We start from the raw sequence: 13909 nt of genomic DNA, 5'->3' as shown, positions 1-13909 counted from the left end.
GCAAGTCTTTCTTTCTTTTTCCTGTCCTACAAGACACAGTGATGAATGTATCATAGGACAACTAGCTTCAATCCTCCTCCCACCTTAATCCAATTGCTTCTGAGTCAGAAGGTGTGTGGGTTCAACCTCTGCTTCAGGCCTTAAGGACATCATTTAGGCTGAAGGAATGCTGCATTGCTGGAAGTGTCGTCTTTCGGATGAGATGTTAAACTGAAGTCCTGACTGCTCAGGTGAATATTAAAGATCCCATGGGACTATTTTGCAAATCTGTATTTTTTTCCCCCCTCATCCATAGTTGTTTTAAAATCGCTCTGAACGGTCAAATTCCCAAGTGAGAATTGTATTGAAGTTCGGTATGTAAATAATATTTATTATAAAGAGTATCATTATTTCTATGCTATATTTTCAAATCTGTGTTTCGTACTGTACTCCTGGATAGGAGCAGTGCATCTCAATACTGTGCCGACCTCTTGCTGCATTGCCAGCTGCAGCTGATGTTTTGATAGCTAGGATTCCAGCTCTTATTCAAGCAGGCCCAAGTTCAGAGTTGTGACGTCTAAGGCTAGGACAAGTAACAGGAAGGAATTCTTTATACAGTGGACCATTAACAGCTGAAATGAGTAATCAGGAAGAACAGTTGCGATCAGGGCATGACTCAATTCACAACGGGTTCGATGCTGCAACGGAAGATGGTAGGGTCGATACTCTAAATCACTGCTCCTGCATCGAGAGCACTATTTAGGAATTGCTGGACAACAGAAGACCAAGCTCCATCTAATTCACCTTTGATCATCCTGGTAGTTGCATGATACAATGATAATTGTATCTGTAGGCCATTTAATACAGAGATGAGGAGGAATTTCTTCACTCAGAGGATTGAGATTCTTTGGAATTTTCTGCCCCAGAGGGCTGTGGATGCTGAGTCGCTGAGTATATTCAAGGCCGAGATTGCTAGGTTTTTGGACTCTCGGGGAATTGAGTGATAGAGATTGCGCGGGAAAGTGAAATTGAGGTTAATAATCAGCCATGATCTTATTGAATGGCCTATCCCTGTGCATATTTATGATGTTTTTATACTGGGGTTATTGACTAATGATGCCAATCAATCTCTATCGATTAGACTACAACAGACCCGTACATGAGGCGAGGAAAACCCCAAGCACCGATTCCTGCTTTATCATAGATTTGCTGCTGATAGTGTGAGCAATAATGAACAATAAGTATCTCTTTTAATACTGGTAGCTTGCCGGTAACAACCTTCTGTGTTCAACCAGACCAGGGATTCTGTTCTCCTTGCTCTTATTCAGGTAATGCAGGATGGCAACTGGAGACAAAGCTGATTAACCACAAAATACTATCACAGAAATAAATTAAATCAGACACAAAACACGAAGTGTGAATTTATTTTTTTCATTTTACACAAAATAACATTTATTTTTTTTACTTTACTCACCATCTATCTACAGTTAATACGTACAGGACTCCTAGATACTAATCATAGTTCCAAAAGCTTTCATGGATTGCACAATATTTACACAATTTGGCTGCCGTCATACAGACTGATGGAAGTGTTACAGAACTTACAAAATACAGCAACAACTTGCATTTATATAGCATCTTTAACATAGTAACATATCCCATGGCGCTTCACAGCAGCATTATAAAGCACAATTTGACGCTGAGTCACAGAAGGAGATATTAGGGCAGATGACTAAAAGCTTGGTCAAAGAGGTAAGTTTTAAGGAGCATCTTAAAGGAGAAAAGGGAGGTAGAGAGGCAGAGAGGTTTAGGGAGGGAATTCCAGAACTTAGAGCCTTGGCTGCTGAGGGCTTGACTGCCAATGGTGGTGTGATTAAAACTGGGGATGCTCATGAGGCCAGATTTGGAGATCTCAGGTTGGGGGGGGGGGCGGGGGGGGGAGTTCTATGGCTAGAGGAGATTGCAGAGATAGGGAGGGGCAAGACCATGGAGGGATTTGAAATCAAGGATGTGAATTTTAAAATCGAGCGTTGCTTAACCGAGAGCCAAAGTAGGTCAGCAAGCACAGGGGTGATGGGTGAATGGGACTTAGGTGCAAGTTAGGATTCGGCAGTAGAGTTTTGGATGAGCTCAAGTTTATGTAGGGTAGAACGTGGGAGACCAGCCAGGCGTGTGTTGGAATAGTCAAGTCTAGAGGTAACAAAGGCATGAATGAGGGTTTCAGCAGCAGATGAGCTGAGGCAGGGGTGGAGTCGGGCAATGTTACGGAGGTGGAAATAGGTGATGTTGGTGATGGCACGGATAATGTGGTCGGAAACTCATTTCAGAGTCAAGTATGACATCAAGCTTGCGAACAGTCTGGTTTAGCCTCAGACAGTTGCCAGGGTGAGGGGTGGAGATAGTGGCTAGGGAACGGAATTTGTGGCAGAGATTATGGCTTCGGGTGTTCCTAATATTTAGTTGGAGGAAATTTCTGCTCATCCAGTACTGGATACCGGACAAGCAGTCTGACAATTTCGAGACAGTGGAGGGGTCGAGAGAGGTGGTGGTGAGGAAAAGCTGCTTTCAAGGAAGGAATGTTCTCACTTCACTCTTCTGAGATTTGTAATTACAAACGGTTTGCGTAAAGAAGGATTAGAATGAAGAGCTGAATTGAACTTTTATCACGGCATCATATACGAGTGAGGCACTAATGTTATTGTAGCACAAGCGATGTCATCGCATCACATGACGATCCAACTTCACAAACTCGATCAAATTCTATCGAAACCTATACAAAAATTTCACAAAAAATAATGTAATACAAAATGCTGTTTTCTGCATTATTTTACTCAAAGTACTGAGTTTTTACTCCACAGATCAACTTCCTTTTCGAACAAATGAATTGCCTAATCATAACAGCTTTAGTCTATGGACAGTGGGATGATGAACTTTTCTACAGAGTTTATTATAATTGCTGTAAATTTAGATTCGTCCTCAAGAGAAACTATATTTAATAGATAGCTTTATCAAGAGCTGGGAGCAGTTCTCTTTGCTGAGGACATCAGTGCCATCAGTGCAAGTATGATTGTAGCTTTTGATTCTAACACTACTTCAAACAGTTTATCTAGTTTTGGCACAGCCAGGGGAGTTTTGTAGAGCAAGGAAGTGGGATTAATTGGATAGCTCTACCAAAGAGTAGGCTCAGGCATGATGGGCTGAATGGCCTCCTTCTGTGCTGTACTATTCTATGATTCTATGAAGGCTTTCAGGAAAATATTTAGGCTTCAGGGAAAAGAAGTGAATTTCAATTGTTCATCCACCTACAGAATTCTTTGTCATAATTCTTCACAAAACATAATTTTAATTGGATCTATGCAGAGTCTGCGTTACATATATTGCCCAGATTCACAAGGACCAGGTAATCAATAATCTGGTATTTCACTTGAAAATTCATACTTTAATATATGAATTTCATTCGCAACGTTGCTCTTATGCCGTTTCTTACATTGTAAAGACGTAATCTTCATGCGCTGATGTCACTCACAAAGATCTGAGACAGTGTCAGGGAAACACCAGGAGCTTACAACTTCCGCAAGTAACAAAAGAAACGAAGAATGACAGGAGGGAGTTAAAGGGACTGACCTGTGACCTGGGTTCAATTAACATGTATGAAACACTCAAACTTCACCTCAGGCACGAATGCAACGCACACTGCTCCAGTTTAGGGAAAATGCAAGACAGAACACAAGCGATTTTCAACATAAATGCAGTCCTTCTTCATGCCACGCTTCAGGTTGATTAGAACATTGCTGTGGACTAGGAGACCTGGTGGGGGTGACAGGTATTGTCCAGAACACTAACCCTGGCCTCCAGAATCTGGCAGGGCAGATATGAAAGCAGAGGGGACGAGTAACCTGTTGAAAAAAATTGTTTCAAAACAAGGGTTTGATTTTACCACCTGCAGTTTGGAGCCATTCTTTCACTGTACATTAAGTGCCCTGCTTTCATCATGTGGACCGATTGAAGTATTTTCACCAGTAATCCATCTTCAGCCCATCATAAAATACTGCAGAAACGGCAGAGAGGATTATGCAGTTTGTCACTTAATTTGAGCTCAATAACGGGTTTAAGAGGTTACCAGTCAATCAGCTGGCCATCTTGCACGCCACTGCGGAGATTAATGCCGCGCCTCGACCGCTGCCTTCGTTGGACTGAAGGAAAGTGATGTCACAGCAAGGGGCAAGTTCTCTCACCATCGTGTGAAACCTGTGTTTGAAGCTACAGAATAAACGTGAGATAAGAGCGTGTGATTCACACTGTAGGAGAAAGAAAACTCTCAGCATGAAACTGCAAGTTTGACTCTCGCTGGGGATGTGCTGGATCACACACACACCTCACACACAAACACACACACCTACACCTCACTCACACACCTCACTTTTAATTCAACCAATATCTGGATTGGAATGCAGTCCAGACAAAAAGGATGACGCTTTACTCTCTCTGAGGAGGACTGGATGCTGAAAGGTGTTGTGGCCACTACACTTTCAACTCTTGAAGCCAAGTTAAAATCCAGTCCAAACAGAGGAAGAAAATCTCCATTGATGAGGGAACTGGGTGCTTTAGTAAGTTGGACACTGTCCTCCTGGGGCCTGGGATCACAATAAGATTGTCTCAGTCCAGTCCAGTCCTTTCTGTGTACGTACCAAAATATCATGCAGCTCAGCAGATGCTGATTCCCTCCATTTCCCTCTGACTCAGGAGCCCAACTGCAAGTGGAGTTAGCTCTGCCCAACCGACTACACCATAAAAAAAATTTAGCACGCGACTGGCTAAGGCATTCCCAATCAACAGCTCTGCAACTATTTTGTTGAAACTATAAATCAAGTGCCCCCTTATTAAAGGGGCACGAAAACTGACAAGTTTAAACAAATTAAACTTTAGACATTAAAGGATCAAATTAAAGTTTGGTTGCCGGGGCGATGATGCACTCAGTCCCTCCAGCGCCCACCTCTTGCGGACGACTACACTATAAAACTATACAATCCGATACAGCGTCATTCACTGCCAAGAAAGGCGTGTAGTCGCAGTGAAAGTCAAAATCAGGAACGCACGTTTGTGTACCCGTCCCGATGAGCTCCACTCTGTGATCCTGGGTTCTGGCATGGTGAATGGCAGGAACCTAGGAACAAAGAGTGGAGATCAGCAGCATAAGAACACAAACCCCGCATTCTTTAATAAATATATTCTTTTTAATTACGATGACGGTCATCTGAAAATACAACGGGATGGACGATGACTTTGTGCTGGAGTGTAAAACGTGTGGTAGCAAGCGGGCAGCCTGTTCTACATCTCTCCCGATTCTTATTTCCATTGACTTCAGAGCTACAAATCGGGCTGCTGATTTGCTATCACCTGTTTATATTATTTTTCTAGCTACATAAGGTTTGGGGAGGGGAGTGGCTGATCCATTTAGCCAGGATACTGAAAATCACTCACATTGGAACCATGGTCTCCTTCACCGAGCATGCTACTACAATGTCAGCCAATGTGTATTTACAAGTCAGCCTATCTTGAAATTAAATTCTGTTATGAACACCACAGTGTAAATATGATAGGTTTTTACATTTTGCTTTTTTAAGAGACAAAACTATAATATGGAAAGGAATTGTTTAAATCATGTTCTGGAAAAAGTCTGTCTTTTCCCTATATTCTCAAAAGCTCTTCTCAATTTCTTCTTGCAGAGGGTAGTGAATCTTTGGAATTCTCTTATTCAGAGAGCGGTGAAGGCTGGGTCACTGAATATATTTAAGGTGGAGATAGACAGATTTTTGAATGATAAGGGAGTCAAGGGTTATGGAGAGCGGGTGGGAAAGTGGAGTTGAGGCCAAGATCAGACCAGCCATGATCTTATTGAATGGTGGAGCAGGTTCGAGGGGCCAAATGGCTTGCTCCTGCTCCTATTTCTTATGTAATATAGCTGATAAGAAATTTTTTTGAAACATAGGCTTTTACCACAGCAGGGGGTGCTAAGAGTGTAGAGATCAGAGGATTGTTTGCAACAGGACCATGTTTTAGGGGAGCAATGAATAGGAAGTAACAGTGTGATGTGAAAAGGGAATGAGGCCTCTCACCTTTATTTGGCAAACCATTTGAAACAAATGGGTGGTTGTAAAACATGAGGCAGCGTACATTCAGTAGGAAGAGAACCATAAAGCGAAAGGGTATAAGACAGATGCCATGTTTTAGTTAGAAAGAAGAAAAAAGGTGTATTTGAGACCTTGTGGTGTGAACAGGCTTGGAGAAGCCAACATCACAATTTCTTATTAAATCTACACACAGTATGTTTTGGACGCAGGGCTACCGTGCGCTACTCTGTATGGTTGGTTAGAGTGTTTAAGATTAATGTTACGTCAATATTAAATAAAGTAAATTATCAAACATATTACTGTCTCTAGTTATAAAAATCTATTTAAAGGATAAGGAAGGAATTATCCAACACAGGTACCATTTACTAGAATGGTTCCAGAGATGAGGGAATACAGTTACACGGATAGACTGGAGAAGCTGGGTTAGTTCTCCTTGAAGCAGGAAAGGGTAAGAGGAGATTTAATAGAGCTGTTTAAAGTCATGAAAGGTTTTGATAGAGTAAATGGAGAGAAACTTTTTCCATTGGCTGAAGGTTCAATAACCAGAGGGCACAGATTTAAGATGATTGGCAAAAGAACCAGAGGTGACAGGAGGAAAAACCTTTTTTATGCAACGAGTGGTTAGGATTTGGAATGCACTGCCTGACAGGGTGGTGGACACAGATTCCAAAGTAGCCTTCAAAAGGGAATTGATTAAATACTTGAAGGAGAAGAAATTGCAGGGATGTGGGGAGAGCGCGGCGAGTGGGACTAACTGGATTGCTCTTGAAAGAGCTGGCAAACTCGATGAGTCAAATGTTCTGCTGTGCTATATGATTCTATGATTTTATATCTTTCTAACCGTGGCAGTGTGAAGAATAATTTTAACATGTGACTGTCTATAGATTCTATCTTGGGAAACCATTACTTTGTGACAATTATAAGCCACACTGTTGGAAGACATGGACTATATCCCTGCTTCCCCCATACCCGACGTGGAAGTGCACAATGTGCTCCCCGCACAGTTAGGCCACCTTGAGCACTGAATTCACAACACCACCAAGATCACCGTTCTCTCAAATGAACACTTACTGAGGATGATACTTGTAAACCGATCCGTCAATTCCGACCGTGATCTTCATTGTTTCCTTGCACTTGTTCTTCCACATCCGATTTATAACACCTGCCAATCCAGCAGCGCATACGTGTGCTGCCCGTGTTGACACGCTCTCACATGCCAAATGGACAATCTCACAGTCTGCTTTGGATGGCAGCACACCGAGTGTTGTCAGAACATTATAGATCTGCTTCTGGTCCCCTGTATCGCTTCAAGAACATAAGAAAAATATGACAATAGAAACTGTCTCAAACTGCTTGACAGTAATTGGCACTAGAAGATGGAGCTCAGAGGAAAGAATGCTAGACTGACTCCACAGAAAGTGGCCCGGAAATCCAGCAGATTCCTGCCATAACTCAGGTTTTTTTTTAAATTAGTTCATAGGATGTGGGCATTGCTGGCAAGGCCAGCATTTATTGCCCATCTCTAATTGCCCTCAAGAAGGTGGTGGTGAGCCACCATTTCAGAGCAGCAATTAAGAGTCAATCACATTGCTGTGGGTGTGGGTCACATATAGGCCAGACCAGGTAAGGATGGCAGATTTCCCTCCCTGAAGGACATTAGTGAACCAGATGGGTTTTTAACAACAATCCAATAGTTTCATGCTCACCATTACTAGCTTTTTATTTATTCCAGATTTTTATTTCATGAACTGAATTTAAATCAGTTCTGTGGTGGGATTTGAACCCATGTCTCTGGATCTTTAGTCCAGGCCTCTGGATTACTAGTCCAGTAACATAACCACTATGCTACCACACCCCAGCCTTATCCACATGTTTTCAGGATGCCCTTGTGGTGCGGGACCTTCGCTTGCCCCTTAAAAGGTCTTCAACACTGGATGTTCACTAATATAGAATCATAGAATTTTAAAGCACAGTGGGAGGCCATTTAGCCCATCGCACCGAAGGAGCTACCCACTAACTCCCATTCCCCTGCTCTTTCCCAGTACGTTTTTCAATTTTTCTTTTTCGAATACTTATCCACTTTCTCTTTAAAAGCTATTGTGGATTCTGCTTCCATCGCTGTTTCTGGTTGGGCATTCCATGTCCTTATAACATTCTGCATAACAGCATTGCTTCTGACGTCTTTCTTTTGATGCTAGTTTTTAAATTTATGCCCTTCAATTACTAAGCCACTGACCAATGGAAATTGTGTTTGCCTATGAATTGCATACAAGACAACACACTGCAATTTCTTACCGATATAGATAAAAAATCTGCAGCATTTGTCTTAGTTTCTGTGCTGTTCCTTTACACTCTGGATCTTGGATTGAATAACATTCATATTAAATATGCTTCAACTTGTGCACATTTAAGCAAAAAACATATTTTATAATGTAAATAAGTCAATAAGGTTTGAGGGAGGTAGGACAAAAATGGTTAGTGGTATCTAAGCAAGTTTCATAAAGTGGCAGCAGGTATATTATATCTGTGAGACCCTGTATCTTTTCGTATTAAGGTGTGCAATATTTTTGCCCCATCACGTGAGATATAATGCTTCAGTAAATTTCAATTGTTGTCATGTCTGAGCTGCAGCAAGACCTTGATAGACAACAGAAACCTCACTTCAGGTTCTGAACTACCCACGGGAAATGCAATGGGAGTATGGAACCAGGACTTTCAGTAATAGATACTGGTTGGATTGTGACGTATTGCGCTGTTGGCACGAAGGGTTTTAAAGCGTTAGATGGTTAAAAATGGTAGACATCAAAGAATTGGTTAAATTGGTCCTTTTATTTCATCAGTGTGTTAAAGCCATGTGCAGCTAACTAAGACCACTAACACCAGTCTCGACTGCTTAAAGTACAGCTTTCTGGTTAGTGGCAATTGAATGGGTGAATTGCCATTGCACGGAATGTAAGGAAAATGTAAAAGAAACATTTCTGGAAATGCTGGAAATCTGAAACAGAAATTGTTGGAATACACAGCATCTGAAAATGGAAAAGACGGGTTAACATTTTGGGTATAAGCCTTAATCTGTTCTGAGAAATGCTAATCTGTCTTTATTTCTTACAGATGCTGACAGACCTGCTGTGCATTTCTAGCATTTTCTCTTTTTAATGCTGAATGTGGAGCTCATCAACTCTTCCAAGCTGCAGAAAATAAGAGTAAAAAGTAGTATACAGTTCCATATAGTGGAAGAGGAGTAGATGGGCTTTATTGTAGCAGAACAGTCCAAAAAAAATAGACATCAAAAGGAAAACTCCGAGTACTAGAAAGACACAGGGGTAGTCAATATCTGAAAGAGAAAGGCAGACTAGAGGCTGTGCAGTTCCAGCATTTTCTGTTTTTAAACTGAAATATACTCCGGACACACGAGGAAAGTGGAAACTGTGGCCTCAAGTTTCGGGGCACGCCTAGAACAGCGTAGCCCCGACACCCACGTCCGTTTTCCGTGCTCAAAAGCGCGTCAAAAACTTACGGAGGAATTCTCTGCCTCCCAGCAGCTTCCTTGCAGCTCGACACGGCGCGCAGAGATCAGCGGGAGGTGGGGGGCCAAAGCGTCGCGCCGATTTTGAGAGTGCAGGGGGGTGGGGCTAGCTCAGAGCAGAAGATGTCGTGCCGGCAGCCCTGTGCGTGCGTGTTGGAGCAGGTGCGCATGTGCTGTGCGATACAAACATTGGCACTCGGCCATTTTTAAAGGTACATGAGGAAAAGTGCTGATTTGTTTTGTGGAGCTGTGGAAAGGCTTGGGAGTGAATCTTGGTGATTTTTTGTGCCTGAAGGAGTGCTTTTAACAGCACAGTTGAAGAAATCACCTGCTGAAATCAGTGAGTGTTGCTTTTTGCTGCTAAACTTCCAAAACAAGTGCTGCATGTAAAATAAGGACTGTGTGTTTTGAAAAATCAGAGTGTCAATTCAATATAGTAATGGAACAATGTCCACCAAGAACAAAGAATTTCTTACATGAGGAAGTGGAGATATTAGTGAAGTCATTGAGCAGAGATGGCAGGAGCTGGATACCAGCGACAGAGGTCGCATAAAAGTGCCACCCAAAGAAATGAAGAAACACTGGAACCAAGTTGCAGACGATTACTGCGCAGTGGTGCATACCATGAGATCTGGAAGCCAGTGTAAAAAGAAATGGCACGACCTTGGTCAAGTAGTTAGTGTAAGTAATATTTTCATTTTTTAATGTAATTGTAAATGTGACTATCTGTATGTCCCACTCTGCAGAAAGACGCACTCTGTAAAAAGTTATATTTTAATCTTTGCAGAAGAAATTGGCCCACAATAAAAGGGAAAGAACTCGAACAGGAGGAGGCCCACCAAATCTGCATCCACTGACATCCTTGGAACAGAGGGTAGCTGCTATGATGAGTCGTACATAGAGAAAAGCAATCAGTACAGCACAACTGGGCCCGCACGCGAGGAAGAGTGTAAGTCCTGAAAATGCATCGCCTGGCCTGCTATGTGTGAGAGTACTCATGCCACCCATCCTGCCCCCTTCTTTGCTGCTAAACATTTGATTGTTTTGATATATTTTGCAGAAGATGATGCCAACCCTGAAGATCCAGAACAAGAACCAGAAGCGGACGATCCAGACTAGCTGCAGGTGGCGATGACTGAAATGTCTTCAGGGGAGACCTTCCAAATTAATATTTACGAGCTCACATTAACGAGCACCAGAGTTTCAACCCCTTGCATAGGTTCTGGTTCCACCTTCCATGGTTTTGATTCTGATGTTGCGGGTCCCAGTGGTGCTGCTGGTGTAATCCAGCAGATTACAGCCAGTGCCCCAGCGTCCCAGCCTGCGCCTCCCACTCGCACAGGTTCTGGTTCCACCTTCCATAGTTTTGATTCCGACGTTGCGGCTCCCAGTAGTGCTGGTGATATAATGGAGCAGTTTACACCCACTGACCCACCATCCTAGCCCACGCCTCCCACTCTAGTGCTGCCATTTGGAACACCGAGCATCTCACCGTCCCAGCCCGCGGCTCCCAGTGTAGTGGGAGACTCAGGCAGAGGAGAAGGAGATTGGAGACATGCTCTCCTGAGATGCAGCGTACAACAGATGCGGCTCAGGTTGTGGCATTGGGTATGGAGACCAATGAGCTTAACCAATCACTCGTGGGCAGCGTCAGTACAGTGGGTGAAGAGGTGACGGTACTGACGGGAGAAATAGCAGTAATGAGACGGGAAATGAGGGAATGTCCGAGGGAGTGCAATCGACGACACAGGCCATCAAGGAGGGCATGCAAGTGATGGCACAGGCCATCATGGAGGGCATGCAAGTGATGGCACAGGTCCTCATGGATAGCTGCTGCAATAAGGGCCCGGCCAATCAAATGACACCCCCGTGAAGAAGTGAACATTCACTGAGATGTGGATGAGAGATGGTTGCAGCCTTTCTTTGCTGCTTTTGTTCTTGTTCTTGATGTAACTGTAGTAACGTTTTTCAAACTGAAATTGTTTTACAAGTTTTGTAACTTTACAACTTATAAGTGATCTTAGGGTTTTTAAGTGATCTTATAGTGTAAATGCTCTCACATTTTGTAACTTATTTAATTTTGCACCTAAAAAGTGATCTTGAAGTTTAAGTGATCTTAAGAGTGTAAGATTTTTCACTTTGAAATTGTTTTGTAACTTTTGTAACTTTACAAGTTTAGAAGTGATCTTAAAGTTTTTATGTGATCTTAAAGAGTCATATTAAAAAGTAAAGTTTGATATAACAAATATTTTATTATACTAACGTTAACTTTTCAATAAAATATTTTTTCATTAAAACTGAATCATATTCTATTAACACAACACAACATAGGAACAACTCCAAAACATAAACATGTCCATACACAACAGTGGTCGCAGAGCCCTCAGGCATCAGTAATTGAAGCGTTCACGGATGAGCTGTTGGCGCAGGGCTCGAGCAATCGTTAAAGGAGCATGATGGACGGCCCTCCTCCGACCTTGTGCTCCGGCATCAGGCACTTGCATGCTTTCCTGATCGTCGTCATCATCCTCATCCTGCTCTTCCAAAATACTATCATTAGGCACTGGACGCTCACGTGGGTCTTCTGGTTCCACTACCAGCTCCTGCTGCCTCATGATGGCTAAGTTATGCAGCATGCAACACACAACAGTGAAGTGAACGACAATCTGAGGAGAGTATTGCAAGAGGCCTCCGGAATGGTCCAGGCATCGGAAACGCTGTTTCAAGATACCAATGGTCCTCTCTATGATGCTGCGTGTCGCAGTGTGCGCCATGTTGTATTGATGGTCAGCTTCCATCCGTGTTACGCGTAGGGACGTCATGAGCCAGGTGGCCATTTGTCTCCATTTGCCATACCCTTTGTCTCCCAGTAGCCAGCTCTGCCCTTCTAGCTGCTGCTCAAACATGTCAGATATAACGCTGTCGCGTAGGATGAACGCATCATGGGTGCTGCCAGGGTATCGGGCATCGACTGACATGATGCGCTGCTTGTTGTCACACACGAGCTGCACATTAATAGAGTGGAAACCTTTTCTATTCCTGTACTGCTCGGAATCCTCCACAGGTGCTCGCAAGGCGATGTGGGTACAATCAATGCAGCCCTGTACCTTTGGGAAGCCAGCAATCCTGAACAAGCCCACAGCCCTGTCATGCATTGCTTGTGCGGTCATTGGGAACTTGATGAAGTAATTCCTCCGCACATACAGTGCAGCCGTGACCTGGTAAATGTAGGCATGTATTGCACGTTGTGAGATAGCGCACACATCTCCAGTTGTAGCTTGAAACGATCCCGAGGCATAGACGGCAAGTGCAACTGTTACTTTCACTTCAACAGACAAGGCAGTCGGTGTTCTGCTTCTGGGCTGCAAATCTGCTCTCAGCATATCACAGATCTCAATGACAACTTCTCTGCGGAAATGTAGCTTTTTGAGACACAATCAGCTTCACTCATGTCCAGGTACGAGCGCCTGGCTCGATATTGCCGACGTGGGTAAGGTCTCCTGCCCCTCAGACTACGGGCTATGACATTCCTGATGCAGTGAGCTCTAATCAATTCTCTCCTGTGCAGTGAATTGATGACGAACCATTGCATAATTCGTGGTGTTGATAATGCAGCACCCATACTTGAATTACAAATTTAACTTTTAAACTTGCCGGCTGGCTCTCCCTCCTGGTGCTTTGTACGCCTCCCCTATCTCCTGGCCGAACGGACTGCAGCCTATAAAAATAACATCACAGCGGTGGAGGCTGCTGCGTTGACTGTGTGTGTGGCCCCAACCATGTCCCGCCCCTGTCCCCTGGCCGAACGGCCTGAAGCTTCGCAGTTCGAAGGCTGCGGCTGCCGTCTCTGTGGATGGCCTGACATGAACAGTCTGAACCTTGGCAGCTCGAAGGTTGCTGTTGCTGCTTCAGACAGGAAGGAAAATTCAATGTATTTTTTATTTGCTTTATTTATCATTTATTATTCAGGACGGCTCTTTATTTGTATAAGTGAGACCGTTGAATGCTTGTAAAATTTAATTACTTCCCTCCCCCCCACCCCCCCCATCTCTCATTCCCTACGCCTGATTTGTAAGTGTAAGCAAGGTTTTTCTGAGCGTACAAAAATCTGCACTTACTCCATTCTAAGTTAGTTTGGAGTAAGATTTTACTGCCTAAACTTGCAAAACAAGCGTAAGTGGCTGGACACGCCCCCTTTTGAAAAAAAATCTGTTCTAAAATGAAACTGTTCTAACTCACTAGAACTGGAGCAAACTAAATGCCGAGAATTGCA

The 13909-nt window shown here is 43.4% G+C and overlaps 1 protein-coding gene across 4 annotated transcripts in view; it reads right to left on the bottom strand.

Annotated features, from left to right (window-relative positions):
- Positions 1-1438: 1438 nt before the first annotated feature.
- gck (glucokinase (hexokinase 4)) overlaps positions 1439-13909 on the bottom strand; it is a 55597-nt gene continuing 43126 nt past the window's right edge. For 2 of the 4 annotated variants that reach the window (XM_070866043.1, XM_070866046.1), the window contains 2 exons: positions 7182-7415; positions 1439-4239 (listed from right to left, as the gene is read on the bottom strand). In XM_070866043.1, the coding sequence (XP_070722144.1) occupies positions 4107-4239; positions 7182-7415 (367 nt within the window). In that variant the 3' untranslated portion in view covers positions 1439-4106. Of the gene's footprint in view, positions 4240-5075; positions 5144-7181; positions 7416-13909 lie in introns of all 4 variants that reach the window. The other 2 variants (XM_070866044.1, XM_070866045.1) reach the window with 2 other exon arrangements.

This window comes from Pristiophorus japonicus, chromosome 22 (genome assembly GCF_044704955.1).
Source record: "Pristiophorus japonicus isolate sPriJap1 chromosome 22, sPriJap1.hap1, whole genome shotgun sequence".
Lineage (NCBI taxonomy): Eukaryota > Metazoa > Chordata > Chondrichthyes > Pristiophoridae > Pristiophorus > Pristiophorus japonicus.
The sequence above is the reverse complement of the archived record's forward strand: the minus strand, read 5'-3'. Positions and strand labels throughout refer to the sequence as shown.